The sequence below is a fragment of the Meleagris gallopavo genome, chromosome 13 (assembly GCF_905368555.1).
Source record: "Meleagris gallopavo chromosome 13, MGAL_WU_HG_1.1, whole genome shotgun sequence".
Taxonomy (NCBI): Eukaryota; Metazoa; Chordata; class Aves; order Galliformes; family Phasianidae; genus Meleagris; species Meleagris gallopavo.
In genome coordinates, this window is record NC_139416.1 from 147,501 (window position 1) to 163,683 (window position 16,183).

The 16,183-nt window shown below is 45.8% G+C and overlaps 1 protein-coding gene across 6 annotated transcripts in view; it reads left to right on the forward strand.

Moving 5' to 3' along the window:
• NECAB2 (N-terminal EF-hand calcium binding protein 2) overlaps positions 1–16,183 on the forward strand; it is a 52,551-nt gene that overhangs the window by 3,329 nt on the left and 33,039 nt on the right. For 5 of the 6 annotated variants that reach the window (XM_085235277.1, XM_085235278.1, XM_085235275.1 and 2 more), the window contains exon 2: positions 3,846–3,870. The exons of the other annotated variant lie outside the window; for it this stretch is intronic. In XM_085235277.1, coding sequence (XP_085091403.1) covers positions 3,846–3,870 — 25 coding nt within the window. The remainder of the gene's footprint in view (positions 1–3,845; positions 3,871–16,183) is intronic. 6 annotated transcript variants of the gene reach the window in all.

Sequence of the window (16,183 nt, forward strand, 5' to 3'; positions counted from 1 at the left end):
GCCTTCCTACACTCAGACCAACACTTCCCACAGCTCGATGTGAACTGCAAAATTACTGAAGATGTTCTCAATCCCCTTGTCCAAATCATCACTATAGATACTAAGCAGGGCTGACCCCAGCACTGACCCATGGGGATCACCACTTGTGACTGCCAGCTGGATGTAACTCCATTCACCACTACTCTCTGGGCCTGGCCATCCAGGCAATTTTTTACCCAGTAAAGACTCTATCTGTCCAAGCCATGGGCTGCAGCTTCTGCAAGAGAACACTAAGGAAGCCAGCGTCAAAGGCTTTACTAAAGTCTAGGCAGACTATATCCACAGCCTTTCCCTCATCCACCAGGCAGGTCATCTGGTCATAGAAGGAGATCAGATTGTGGTCTCTGTCTTCGTCCTGGGCTGCTTGAGATGCCCTTTGTGGGCAGTTTCTGCCTGCAGCCAGGAGAACGAAATCCCTTTTGAAAAGGAGTTGAAATTGGCACGGTGGTCTTACAACCCACCTGTGGTCACAGTGACATTTCTGGTTCAGAGATGATCCACAAGTATCATAAGACTTATAAAAAGGAAAATAGGAGTGGGATGCTGGAAAAAACTATATCAGGAGGTATTTACTGTGTGTGACTGAGTGCAATACAGAGCTGGGATTATTGGCTCCCCAGATGTGGGAAATGTCTAGACAGGTATTCCTCTGTCTGGGAGTACTTCAGTTCTTAGTTACAGACTGCTCTTACTCATCTCCTCACTGTCCATACCACCTCTGATCACACAAGTGGGAAACACATTGAATGGAAGTGCTGAGGACCAGCAGCCATGCTGCCCCGTTGGCTCCTTTTGGGGTGAAGCTGCTGGGAGGGTGCACAGCCCCTGGCTTGGCCAACAGTGGCTGTGTGCCTCATGGCCTACTCTTTTTGGTCTTAGTTTGAAAACCCCTGAGGAAAGCAATGCCCTTGCCTTCATGTCAGATTAAGCTTTTAGTTTGACCTGATCTGTCTTTTGCTGAGGACTAACTTATCTCTGCCATCCTTGCTCCATCCTTGATGGAGCTGCACCCAAGGCTGGTGCTCACGGAACTACCAGCACTGTAAACAGAACAGCGTCAACTGCAACCCCTGCCACTTTCTTTCAGCCTTGATTTCTGAGAGCTCGGCAGTAAAAAGCAGAGCAGGTAAGAGAAGAAGTGAAAGGCGAGGGCATGGTGTCAGCTGCTCCCCTCTGGGAGGACGTGCTATGAGCCCTGCAGCTCTGCAGCTTGTAGGGGCACTCTGACTGGGACTGTGTTTCCATGCCAACAGTGTATTTCCTACTGAAGCACCTAGCCAGGCCTTTGCCCTGCGTGGGGAAAGACCATTGCAGTACGGCCTGTAATGATGTAGTCCAAAGCAGTAATACTTCGAGTCATTATTTTCTGTCATTAGCACCAGAAAGAATAACAGAGGTTGTTGGAGAGGCATTTCCTTATGGGAGTTCGTAAAGCCTTGTCTCAGCTCCAGATGAGGACAAACTCCAGATGAGGAGAGCAACAGCACGGGGATGAGGGAACACCATTCTCTGAGGGAGCAGATTCACCTGGACTTTGTGTCTCTTGGATGGTGTTCTCTCACCCGCAGGCCCTCCTCACCCAGGAGGATGGATCTTGTTTGTCCTCAATTCTGCACTGAGATCAGCAGGAACACAGAATTCTGGCCAAGCTGCACTCTATTTTAAATCAACATCATGCTAACCTGCTGAAGGAATAATGAACTCTACAAACCCTTCAATAATTCCTAGACTTATTAGAGGAGTGATTGTGTCAATTTAATGAAATTGTCAAGAAAACCTCCCTCAAGTAGCCTCCAGTGTAGCTCTTTCTCATCCAAGAGCTCTGAGAAATCAGAGCTGAATGTTTAAATTTGAAACCATCAATTTTACTTAAAGTTTATTATTACCACCAACGTTTTGAATTGCTTTCTTCTGTCAAATAATTGCAGTAGCTATTTGAGAGCACCACAAAAAATGTACATTTTAGAGAAAGCCATTGGAACTCTTGAAAGATGTTGCTGGCTTAAGATACAATAGCAATTATGTGCATCTAACCACCTGGCAAATGGAGCAAGATAGGATGAGAGGTAATGGCCTCAAATTGCATCAGAGGAGGTTCAATTTGGATATTAGGAAAAACTTCTCTAAAAATGTGGACAGGCAGTAGCACAGCTGCCCAGGGAGGAAAGAGAGTCCCCATCTCTGGAGATGTTCAGGAGCCATGGGGATGTGGCACAAACTGGTTGAGGGCAGTATTGGAGATAGGTGGAATGTTGGGCATGATGATCTTAGAAATCCTTTCCAACCTTAATGATTCTAAGTACTGCATGCACTTCAAGAGTACATCCCATAACACGGGTTAATCTGGCCCATGCTGTGGGAATCCTCACTGTGCAATTTAGCTTGTTCTTCAGAAGTTTCTCTGATAGCTTTGTAACATGACTGATGAGGAGAAGCTCAGTGGAGTACATTTTGGGCTAGATAATTTCTTTTTACCAGCTGTGAAAATAGCACCCACCTGGGTGGCTAGTACAGCTTGTTTTAGTTTTACAGTTTAGTGTAATTCCTTATTCCTTGCAGGAGCAACATTTTTGGCAGCACTGGCAAGCCATCATGGAGCAAATGTCATCTCCATCAGCCTCCTGATGCTCATTCATGCTATGGTGCCATCTGCCCATGCTAACAGGTGGCTGTATCTTGAATAGCTTTCTTTTCTGGTGTCCTGTTTTATCATTTTCCTAGGCAAAATTTTAGCGATCCAATTAAGAACTTGCTCACTGACAGCAATGCTAAACAGCTTGGTCCTGTAAAGTAAATCAAGGACATGGGTCGTCCAAGTCAGGAATACAGTCATGATGCTCATGGCTGAGTGATGTGTGCAGAAACCCTGGGGCTGCCTGATGTCCCACTGGCCCACTAATTCTTCCATCCCATTGAAAAGAATGCCTGCTCCTTCAAAACCCATATCCTCTGTGAGGTCCATGAGCCTGCAGACATGTAGGGCTTCCCTCCACACTTCTGGTTGTTCTCAGAAATGGTCAGCCCAAGAAGTGTGGTGGCAAGCTCTAAACCTTGTAGGGCTTTTATGGCTCCCGAAGGTTGGGATGTGGCTGTTTGCACATTCGTCTGAAGCAGAAGGTGCTTGCTTCCGCCCAAGTGTGTCAGAAAGAGCAGCTTCGACTTAGCCCTGTGCGGCCTAGGAAGCAGTTCCAGCAGAAGAATGATTAATGTTGTTAATTAAACTGTATGCATTTAAATAGCATATTCTGCAATCCAATTTGTCTCTTGGGTTTCTTGTGTGCAGCAGTTTCTTCTCTCTTTTTTTTTTTTTTTTTTTTCCTGTAATGATTTTATGACCCAGAAAAGAAGAGATTGCATTTTTTTTCTGGCTGCCTCTGATCTGTCCTGCTGGTACTTTTATTCCCTCTGCAGAGAAATGCCTTTGAACAGCCAAAATCTCTGCTCTAGCTCAAATTAATAGAATCAGATGTGAAGAGATGATGATGATGTCCCTTTTTCTGTCCAGTTTATGAGCATCTTAATTTTTCAGTAATTTATGGCCAAACCTGTGCTAACAGCCATTCCTGGCAGCAGCCTGTAAGATTTCAGTCCTTGCACAAGGGTTCTGCTATTAATTGCAGTGTGCTAGGAGACTCTTCCTACCACCAGACCCACTAGTTACTTCCAAAGCCAAAGCACTGATGCTTCCAGGGAATGTTTGCCCTTCGCACTGGAGCAGGAGCTCGGATTGGGTGGGGGAAGCATATGGATGTTGGGGGGTGCAACCAAACTCCTCAGTAATGCATCTTTCTCTCTTTCAATTCCAGATTTTCAGAAGAGCTGATAAAAATGGTAAGTCTGGACATTCATGTCTCACCATTTAGTCACTGAACTTTTGTCAGTATTGCTGTTCTTTTTCCTAGATGGTAACTGTTTAAATGCCATCCGTCTTACTGGGACTGACACTGCTGGTGTTTAAGCACTGGAATAGGTTTTGTCATTTCTTTGGCTGAGGTATTCTTAGAGCAGATGTGATACCCATGTGCAAGTCTGCGCGGCAATACCTGCCAAATCTGGGGCAATTTTAAAAGTCTCAAAACAACATACATATTTTTGTTAACCTCAGTCAAGTGATAAATGAAGGACCAATTCTTCGCCATCTTGGAACAGCTTTGCAAAATAAATCTGTGAATATCTGTAGCCTGGTTCTGGATGGACTGGGCACATACATCAGAGAAAAGACCACTAACACCATCAAGCCCAACCCCAGCCCAGCCCCACCATGCCCACTGCCTACATCCCTCAGTGCCACATCCCCATGGCTCTGGACACCTCCTTATCTGCCTGAGCAGCTGTGCCACAGCCTCACTGCTCTTTGGGAGAAGAACTTTTTCTTAATATCCAACATGAACCTGTCCAGCACCACAGCACTCCCCTGGATGCTCTTTGACCGTCAGATAGGGGTGTTTGCATGGCTCAGAAGTGGAGAGTCTAGGTCACAAAGTATTAAATAATTGTGAATCTCCATTTGCCATACAGTCCCTGCAAAAATTTGAAAAAATAATTACAAATCTGGTTGCAGGCTGCTGTGGTGTTGTCATGCAAGGGTCTTTGCACAGCCCTGTCCTGCTGGTGCACATCTGCTGTTCCCAGCAGACTTGGGTGCTCAGTTGTGCTGCTGAGTTGATTTCCACCTGCTTCCAACTTGCTAAATGACTGAGTCTCCAGTTCAAATTGTCATATACAAGTTCCCATGCTACTCCTTCCACTATACACTTAAGGAGGTGTCCTATTTAAAGTGTAAATCCCTACAGCCGAGAGTTCTTACATGTGGAATTCTTTCCAGCATCTTGATTGCTTCCAGCCCCCATGAAGCAGTGTGTGTGGTGTGAACACAGCATGACCAGTTCAGGTGTAGTAACTGCAGAGCACGGCCATGCGGATTGCAGAGCTTCTCTCTCTCCTCTCTTCCAAAGCTCCTCACATTAAATTATTAATTCATGTACAATAGAATTAGATGCCATAGCATGTTATCCTAGAAACATTTGAGTGGGTAGGGAGTCTTACAGGCCATCCAGACCAACTCTCCTGTAGAAAGGGGTTTCTACATTCGCTGGCATGCTGAGGTTCCTGCCTGCAGGTGATTTCACTACATGTGCCAAGGTGCTTAATGTAAGGTAACGGAGCAGCTCCTGCTCACTGAAGGATGCCTTGGTCTCTGTGACCAGTTTGAGTTGCCCCCAGCCTCTTCCCTGTTGACAACAGCTACATTTATGACCATCTATATGGTCAACAGACTGGGTAGCACATCTTGATGTGACAAATGCATTGGAGATGTCTGGAGAAACTGGTAAATGGTCTGAGAAAAGGGCAAAGGACTGGGCCATGACCTGAGAGTGAATAATTCAGCTACCTCCAGACATGCTTTGAGAGGCATAGCTGTCAGTCACTCAGAATGATCTTTTCCTTCTGTGTAGGAGTGTTTTTCCTTCTTTGCTAAATAAACCCACCTACTGCCATGTAATTCCTCCGGCCCTGGAAAGCAATACTTAATCATTTAATTGAGATGTGGAAAGAAAATGGAGGCATCTTGCTGTGGGCTCACGAAGCAGAGCTGTCCATCATCTGAGTTATCTACTGCGTATTTTGCTACTCTCTTCTGAAAGTTGTTAATCAGTTACAAGGTAAATAGTCCAGCATTCAAATTAAATGGCAGCATTCAGATTAAGATGCTTTGATTTTGATAGAACAGCCTAATTTCAACAATTAGTTGTAAAAATGTTACTTGATAGAAACAGAACTCGTATCTCAAAATCTCCGGTCCCTGCAGCAGAGTCTCCCATGGCTGGGCATCTTGATAGTACCGTGCTATCAATGCAAGATGCTGCCTTAGCTGCTGTAATGTGAGCAGCTGGCCAGAGAGCTGACTGGGCACTTTGCTGCAAATAACACCAGGCTGTGTCACCTTTAGCAAATAAATCCTGTCCCCAGGATCTCTGGGAAGCACCTTTTCCTCAGAGTATGCAATCAGTTCTGCTCAGAGCATATTCTGCATGTAATTTGTTAAAGCTGACACAATGAATCATCAAGTCATTTTCTAAAGGGCATCTTTCCCTGTTTTGTATCTGTTATCTGTAACCATTGTCTTGGAAAATGGGTCAGATACTGATCCTGCTAAGGGATAGGGCAGTACGAGTGTGGATGAAAATGACAATGGCATTCTAGGTACCCAACTGTATCACCCCATTAATTCACTGCAGTGACAGGAAAGGTTGCTACCTCCAACCCTGCTGCTCTTGGTTGTAGATGTGTTAAGAAATGATTCACTGGAGTGTACTCAGATGTGCATTTGAAGACATGGATGGGAACAAAGCCTTTCAGTGTGTGCTCTCTTGAACATCTTCAGCTGTTCTTGGAGATGAAATACAAAGAAATCTGAATGTAAAATTTTAAAAAATTAATTGGTTGTACTTAGAGGAAAGTTTCATACTTCTGTTGACCTGACCTTCAGCTCAGAGCCTGCTGAGGATGTAGCAGAGCTGTAAAGAAAGAGCTGGAGCACAGCAGCAGCAGGTGGATGGAAAAGGCTCCTTGATTAAGAGCCTCCGAGGGTGGCAGAGTGATGCCCGTTCCCATCCCAGGAGGCCCATTCTTTAAATAGTTGCCCACAGCTATCTGCTAGAGGCACTTAGGAGCTCCTTAAAGGAGATTTATGCCTTTAATACCTTTATTTATAAAGCATATCCCAGTGTGGTGAGTTTGTGCTATAAATGATAGGGGCATGTCTGCTGCTCACAAACAGGGAACATAAACAGCTTTGGACACCAGAGTGACCATGGAGCCTTGTCAGCTTGCAGCAGGATGGTGCCAGCTCCTCTTAGAGCTCCTCCTCCCACCTGTAACCAGCAGTGCTGCTCTGATAATAGCTTCCTAATGTGCCAGTAATGCCCCATGCCAGTGCTGTCCTCTCAATCCATAGAACTGAGATATGTTATAATGTCACCTTAGAGGAGGGATTCTGGGTTAGGAGAATGGGACGAAGGTCCCAGAGCTGCACTGCGCTTCCCCTGCCCTATCACTACATGTGCCAAGTATCCCATACCATTTGCTTGATGCCCTGCAGCAGGTGCAGTTGTTTCTTAGTCCCTTCTTTATTCTGGAAACCTAAGAGGCTTGCTCACCCTCCATGGACCTATCTTTTCATGGCATCTCACTTCTGAGAAAAAATATTTTTTTCTGGAGTTGTTTGGAGTTTAAAAATAGCAGGCATCAATTATTACTTACCTTCTTAATTTATTGAAACATTTTTAGAAGGCAACTTAGTTCGAATTTGGCATGGTAATTTTCCTCATAGTTATTAAAGGACTTGGAGTATTTATTGCAAGTTAGCAACACGACATAGGGTTCTTGTGCCAGGAAGATTTCTTTATTGCTGTGATGATCATGATCATGATGTGTATCCATCTCTGTGCTTATTCTAAGCAAGCCTTTTAATATTCTAATACACGTATTCAGTAAATTTCCACTAACAATCCATTGTCTAGAAAGCAAGCAAATTCCATAACAAGTCTTAAAATCAGCAGAGTTTATCTTTTGCCTAGGTACAAAACACCCCTGTTCATTCAGACTTTCTGTCTCCCTTCCAGAGCCTCATTATCAGTGAGTTGACTTTTGATGAGGTTGAGCTGACCTCTCCATCTCCCACAAGTACTTATCTCCTCATCCTCCCCATCAACTTGAGACCCTTTTATGGAATGCATTTATGCAGAATTGGAATGGTGGTGACCAGCTGGGATCTCAGTAATACAACACTGGACACCTCATGGCTTTGACTTTGGTTGCTTTTATCACATCTTAAGATTCCAGGCTAGAGCTGCAACACCCCATATTACATATCAGGATAAAAAACCATCTGCTGCTAATAACCTTCCGAATGGACACAGCTCTTCCTTGCACAGCCACAACTGTGTGCCTGTTTTGCAATCTGTGCTCTTACTATGAGCTCTCAGAGCACTGTGGTCCCTGCTCCTAATGAGTTACTCATCAAAAACCACTTAGCTTCCAGTTCAGGGTAATTACCTGCTGCTTGACTACTGCTCCTCACACCCAGGGAAAACCTTGAGCTATTCGTATCTCACTGGTGCATCCAAATTAATTCATTAGTTCTAAGTAAGAATATTTATAATTCTGGCATAATAAAAAACAGTATTAGCAGTCACCCACATTTAAGTGGAAAAATGCAGTGATGAATTCAGTTTTTAAAGTATGGCTAAAACTGTTGGGTTCTTCCATGACCTGGAACCAGCTTGAATTTATTTTTCTTGCTTAAAAATAAATGATAACAATCAACATCTTGCATTTTGATAGTCAAAATTTCATGTTGCAAACAAGAAGCACCTTGTAAAACTACATAACAAAGGTTTTTGCAAGGGAAAGTTTTGATCTGCTTTCAGTTATTCAGATTTCTGTGTAAAGTATAAGTTTCCTAGCTCTCTCCATTGTACATTTAGTTATCCTTCCAAGTCCTTGCTGAGTTCATCACACGTGGCTTTGAAGAGATGACATCTGTTTAAATCAGGACACACTGTTCCCAAAGTGATAAACAAACCTATCAACCAGATGAATTTTGAGCTAATGCAAAAATTATGAAAGATGTTTTCTGGCTTTCCCTACAAGCTGTCACTAGATGTACTTCTGCCCACCCTTTAAACCCTTGAAATTGGTGTACTGAATCGGTTTAATTTCTGCCATTGACCAGCCTGGTGATGGTAACTTCCCAATATTTGTGCCACCAAGCCCTTCTAGGGATGCTTTTTTCTTTCAGCACAAGTATGAGGATATTTAGTGCCCACTGTGTTGCAGCAGTAAAGAGCTGAAGTAATTTTAGGACTCATTTCTCTTCTCTCATATTAGCAGATGTATATTAGAATCAAGGTTTTTTATACTTATTGAGCTGAGCCACCTTCATTCTGCCAAATGGATGGACCTTACAACTGGGTACATAGGATCAGGACTACAGGCTGCATTAGCACTATATCTCCCTGCACTGTGTGCTGACGCTTACACACCAGTCTAGCTTTTACCAGGGCCTATGTGTCGTTTATCTGGTGCAAGGTTGGATGCAGCCCAGAAACTCTCCTATGAGCTCAAGCCACTGGTATGGTCAGCATATGGGTTTAATTTCCACAACTATTCATTTCCTGCCTATTTCTGCAGAGCAAAGTTTTACTGCCCATCATTCCCTAAAATTGTTACTCCTGACCTGCACCTAAAGCTTATCCCTGCCAAGGTGAAAATAGAAAGTACCATGAAAGTTCGTGAAGCAAACGTTGCTCTATTTAAGTAGGGCTCCTGGCCTTCCAGGCAGCTGTCTTGTTGACACTTCGGTTAATACCTGACAGCCTGAGTGCCTAATTGGTGCCATGCAGAATGCCCATCCTCATTACTCAAGTTATGAATCAGCTGAGAGCAGTGGATGCATGCTGCTAATTCCCAGGCAGGCTTAATGGGAGATTGCTAAGGGAATTTGGCAGAGGCTTCTTCTGAACTTTCACCCACTGAGTACATCTTTTAAGGAATGAGCCTCACGATGAAGCCCACTTCCCCAGGCACCCCTAAGCACACCTGTAAAATGGGGATGGAGGAGTCTGGCCTGGCTTTTGTTTGGGAGCAATCCGTCAGTGCCCAAACATCAACCCAGCCTCCTTCGATGCCTTTAACACACAAATAGAGACAAACAGCAGCATTTGGGTCAAAGGCATCGAGGACACGGAGCAGGGGTTGCTGCTTCTGCCTGGCCTATTTTGGACTATTTGATCCAGTGTGCTTTCAGGTACGCCAATGAAGGTTTGAAATCCAGTGACAACAGTCTTTATTCTCTTCTCTCCCTGTGCTGGGAGATGTGGGCTTTCTTCTGTTACCCTCATTATATACCTCAGGCTGAAAAGAAAATGGTTCTACGATTTAATGGCTGTGTTACAGGTTGTGAAGGGTGGGGATAAGGAATCGTGGTTTCCCAAGGAGGCTTTGAAAAGCTGTTCAATTAGTCAGGGGGACTTTCAAAAGAAATTTTTTTTCTGGAGCCAAAGTTGAGAAATTTAATTGGACACTGCATAGCAAATGTGTCTACTCAGCATGATGACAGCCAGCAAAGGGCGCTGTGAGACATTTACAGAGCTCCTTGAGATCTCTGGCCAAAAAAATATGACCTTTGTCATCAAAAGTGGTGGGTTTTGGACTGGTTTCCATGGATCACGGACATCCCTGGATGCTCCCAGCTGGCCTGGAGACCTGCAGCTGTAGCTGTCCTAATGTTTGCTATATACATGCATTTCCCTTGCAGATAGGTCTGTATTTGTGCACAACTGTCCTGACATCTCTCTCCATTGCGTTGGTGATATGAGCCCCTACCCTGCTGCAGGAGGAGGGCATCCACATGGGAGTTTCCTCTACTTGGAAATGACAGCACGAGGCAGGGTGAGGGCTGTGATGGACATTGGCAGCTCAGACATCTTGGGCACTGTTCCATCCATCTCATTATTGTCTCATGTTGCTGTATCAGAAAACTTTCAAGGTAGATCTAACAAATCAATATTCCTCCTGCTAAATTTCTCATGTGTTTTTTTTTGTTTTTGTTTTGTTTGGTTGGTTGGTTGGTTGGTTGGTTGGTTGGTTGGTTGGTTTTAGCAGGGATGAAATTTAAAAATGCCTGGAAAGGACTTTTCTAACATGGATGGCAATAGTGGTTGGGCAAATGGGAGGGCTGGGTGACTCAACTGATATGTGGCCATGCCCAGCATACACTGCCAAGGAGGGACCAGATGGTTTTCAGATGGTTTTCAGGGTTGAGCTACAAGGGTACATTTGTATTTGTTGTGATTTAGCCAAACACTGCCAAGCCTGGGGCCACTTTGGGTAACTTAGAATCACAGAATCATAGAATTATTAAGGTTGGAAAAGGCGTCTAAGAGCATTTTGTCCAAGTGTGCACCTACCACCATTGTTGTTCACTGAACCATGATCCTTAGTGCCACATCTCACGCCCTCTGAGCACGTCCCTCAGTGCCACATCCCCATGGCTCTGGAACACCTCCAGGGATGGGGACTCCCCCCCCTCCCTGGGCAGGTGTGCCACTGCATCACCGCTCTGTGGGAGAAATATTGTTCCTAATATCCAACCTGACCCTCTCCTGGAGAAACTTGAAGCCATCACTTCACTGTTACCTGGGAGCAGAGGCTGACCCTCCTCCCCCTCCCCCCCCCCATCACAACCTCCTGTCTGGAATTGCAGAGCCATGAGTTCTCCCCTGAGCTCCTCTTCTCCAGATTCACCCACCCCATTCCTTCAGCTGCTCCCATCAGACTGTTTTCAGACTCCTCATATCTTTGTTGCCCTTCTCTGGAGATGCTCCAGGACCAAGCGGTGTGCTTATCTGTCATGCAGGAGAGCCATAGAGCTTGCTGCCTTCTCTTGCTTCATGGCTCAAGTTAGTAATTTTTTAGGTTCTTTATTAAATCTTCATGGCATCCAGTTTCACTACTTGATGTTGGTCTGAACAACCTTAGCGAGCAGTGGATTCCCCTTGGGACTGATGTGCAGATGGAGTGCTTCTTCCTTCTCCTGGCAGTGGGGCTCTCCTTTGCCTTTCAGCTTGAGCCCTGGGGGAAGAAAAATCACTGTGCTGCACTCCCACTGCCTGCCCCATTGCCACACAGAGTGGGGGGGCTTTGCCTTTGCCACTAATTACGTTCTGCTGCAACCTGCTGCCTTTATTAAAGGTAGTTCATTAGAGCTTAAAATTAAATAAGGCAAAAATTGAAACCAGAACTGCTGCAAATAATCCTTCTAATTCCCTAGCAATTTTTTTGCCAGACAATTGTGGAAAATATGTTCTGGCCGCCTACGTTTGGGCAGCTGGCCAGGAACAGCTATAAATCACAGGATATCTTTCTTCCTATTATCTCCCTCATTCTTTTTTCCCAGGTAATATAGACCGCAGTGAGAGGAATAACTGTCTTACGGGCACACGGTGGGGAGGGAGACGATGCCCTTTGTCACACAGCCATAGCTTGGCACCTGGTCGGCCAGCAGACGTACTCTGAAAATAAGTTTCCTTTCTAGAGGGTTTTCTGTTCATCACAAAATGTTTCCTTTCCAGCTGACTGCTTTGCTGGCTCTCAAGCATGTCACACTCCATTAAGCAAGGATGATTTTCCTTCCTTTTTAGGCTGAATTTTTATCAGCAAACAGCCTCGGATTAGCCAAAATCAGAGTATTCACCCTCACAGACCCTGTTTTGCTGCACACCAGACAGCTGTTGGGAAATAATAGCTGATAGCATTCTGTGCTTTGTTCACAGAGATGGGGATCAGGACTTGGAGATGTGACTGTGCTGGACTCTTTGTTCAGTGCACATCTAGCACCTTGCAGAAGGGTCTTTCTTATACTTTTGTAGATGGACTGATAACAGCTCTAATTAATGTGCTTGGTGCATGTTAAGCAGTGGGGGGAAGGTGCGTGCTGCAATGGGAAGAGCTCACTTACACAAGACTGAAACCAAGATGAAATATTGATGGCGTGCAGAGGGAGGAGCCGGGTTTGTAGGTTTGTTCGCTGCATCCTCTAACCCAGTAACTGGGGAACAGCAGAGCACAGGTCTTGAAAAAGGAATTTCCAATTTGAAAACCAGAAGGGGAAACACTCTGGTAGCAATTAAGTTGAGGAAAGGTGAAGTGGGAGAAATTATAAATACAGGACTGTGCATAGCAGGGATAAAAAAAAAAACATTTATACCGAGGACTGAAGGTCAGTGAGGGAATCCAGCCCACTCTAGCTGAGTCATCATAGAATCACAGAATGCCTGGGCTGAAAAGGAGCACAATGCTCACCTAGTTCCAACCCCCTGCTGTGTGCAGGTTGCCAACCAGCAGCCCAGGCTGCCCAGAGCCACATCCAGCCTGGCCTTGAATGCCTCCAGGGATGGGGCATCCACAACCTGCTTGGGCAACCTGTTCCAGTGCCTCACCACCATCTGGGTGAAAAACTTCCTCCTAATATCTAACCCAAATCTCCCATCTCAGTTTAAAACCGTTCCCCCTTGAAGTCCTCCCATTCGGGGCTCTTTGCTGCAGGAATCAGCTGAGCAAAGAGATATGCCTTGTTTTAGAAATCATGAACCAGAATTCTGGATCCTAGAGCTGATCTCTTCCTTCCCATTTTCTTTCTCTGAGCCTCTCGCTGAACCAAGCAAATGTATTCATGCAGCGAGCGGCTGAATAACCACGGCAACATGAAAGCGAGCAGCTTTCTTATATCATAAATCACTACAGAACATCACTGGTCCCTCGTGGCATCGTATAAGCAGGTTTTTTTTCCCTTATGCTTCTTACCTTCTACAGTTTTAATATTCGAGTTTCAAGCCCACAGTGTGTATTTTTCACTCTGATACATGGAGGTTGGATGGCTGAACCTTTGAATTACCAACCTGCTGAGCATTCTGATCCTTTTATAGAGGAATGGGGATTAAACGTTCCTCACAGCCCGGCACAGTGCTGGTTGGTGCAGGGGCTGGCAGGCAGAAAATGGGCTGGGTGAGCTCCTTCCTCCAGAAGCATGTCAATGTGCTCCAGAAGAAGATCTTCTCATTAATTAGGGTGTAAATACATTATCTCCTGTGGCAAAATCAGAGCCCTCCATCAGAGGTTTCCTATGAAGGGTGGTACCAAGCCCTAAGTCCCCATCACGTCCGCCTGCCTGGGAGGTTTGCTGGGGTTTCCCCAGAAGGGAACAGCATCACAAAGCATCCTCAGATGTGCTCAGTGGGGTCTTGCTGGGATGAAGCAAGCAGAGGAGTGCCCAAAGTCCCCTTGGCAACTGATATCTCTATGTGCTTCAGGTCTTGCAGGAGATCTGTCAGTACTGAGACACTTCGCAGCAACATTGTTTTTGTAGAGATTGCACTGTATTTGCCATACTCCATATCATCCTTGGGTCCTTTTCTTCGTAGATGAAAAAGACACATGTATGTAAATCTCAGGTGCGTACAGCCAGGTGGCAGAGCAGCTCACTCACTGCTCAGGTCACCCACCCCTCTGTGTACTGAGCCAGTCTGGAGGCGCAGTGTTTGATGAAAGCTTGGAAACACAGGAAGGTTCAGAATGTATCCACAGAGCGCAACATGGGCACACTGGTGTGCCCCAGCACTGCAAACTTTAAGGAAGGCTAAGAAAGCTCAAAGGAATTCATGTTCGTGTTTTAAGCTATGGAGCATCATAGTGCTGAGCAGTGGGTTCAGGAGAACCTCATGAGGTTCAGCAATGACACGTGCAAGTTCTGTAACTGGGGCATAGCAGCCCTTACTACCATTTCAAGTGGGAGGATGTAAGGGTGGAGCACAGCCCTGCTGAAAAGGGCCTGGGGGTACTGGTGGGTGGCAGCTGGACATGAGGCAGCAGTGTGCCCTCACACCCACACAGCCAACCATATCCTGGGCTGCATCCAAACAGTGCAGCCAGCGGGGCAGGGAGGGGATGTGCCCCTCTGCTCCGTGCTGTGAGACCTCACCTGGAGCACTGCGTCCAGATGGGAGTGCTCAGTACAGAAAGACACGGACCTGTTGGAGTGCATCCAGAGGAGGGCCACAAAAATGACCCAAGGGACGGAACACCTCCCTACGGGGACAGGCTGAGAGCTGGGGCTGTGCAGCATGGAGAAGGGAAGGCTGCAGGGAGAGCTGAGAGAGGCTTGTCAGTATCTAAAGGGGCTGTAAGAAAGAAGGGGATGACTCTTCAGCAGTAACAGAACAAAGGGAAACGGTAAAGGAGGAAGAAGGGAAAGGAGCAGCATTCCCTGTGTCCAGCCTGATGACAGAACTGTGCTGGGAGGGGAGGGCAAGGCACGTGGAAGTGCTGCTCTGTGGAAAAAGCATGGATTCAGCAAAAGCTGGGTAACATAGGACATTAAAAATTCACAAAGACTGCACTGAAACCCGCTCTCTAGTAGGATAATTTTAACAAGCAGTGGCAGAGATGAATATTCCAAAGAGCAGGGCAGAGGGGAGCCTGCAGTAGAGCAGTTGTGTTGGGGGTTTATGTATCTGTGGTTCTCGATTTGCTGTGAGAAATCACAGGAGGTGGATTTCTGTGGGATTGTTTTTGCATTTTCCTTGCAGTTGGCAGTGCCAAGCTGCGGGGGTCTGGGACTCTCCTGGTGCAGTTTGTTGCTGCAGAGACTCCTGCTCCTCACCATGGAATCCTGTTTTATGTGTAACTGGGGAAAATGCATTGAAACATCCTTTCACTTGCTTAAAGCTGGAAAGCCTGATAACGGTCCTGTTTATTTATTTATTTATTTCCTAATTTGAAATGATCCACTGGTAAAAAAAATAAACAGAGAAGATATGAATGCTGCACTTTTGTTAAAAGGTAGTTGAGAAAGAATGTGATTAAAGACGTGCTCGTTAAATTTGCTGGAGCAGGAATTAATATTTGTTTTGCTTTGTTTCTCTTTGCAATCTTTCCAGAGCAGATGTGCCTTCCCTGCAGGGATGCTCTACTTCTGTGGTGCTCAGCTGCTTTGCAAAGCAAACAGATGAAAGTGCCTGGAAAGGTCTGCACACTGCTGGCTTAGAGACATTAAATACCTCTGGTAGAGCTGGGGCTCCTATCCCACCCAGGCTGAGTCGCAGGGGATGCTAAGCATAGGGCTGGAGCTGAGCATAGGACTGGAGCTCAGTATAGGGCTGGAGCTTGGTGCAGGGCTGATGATGAGCATAGGTCTGGCACTGAGAATAGCACTGGTGCCTATCACAGATAGGGCTGGTGCTGAGAGTACGGCTGGAATTCAGCATAGGGCTGGAGCTGGGCATAGGACTGGTGCTGGGCATAGGACTGGTGCTGGGCATTGGGCAGACATTTGGCTGTGAGAATATCTGAGAGGATCAGGAGCTTTATTAAGGGAGAGCATAAATTTAGGACCAAGTGCTCTACAAATCCATGGGATCCAGAGGCTCTGCTGAGTCATGGAGCAAAGGAAACCTCCAAACAGATGTGCCTGGAGGAGGTTTGGCCATGGACAAAGGAACCAATGGGAGAGGGACCATTGGACAGGAGCAGCAGTTTGTTTTAGAGCCTGTGACTTTTGTAATAGGGGTTTGGGGACCATTGG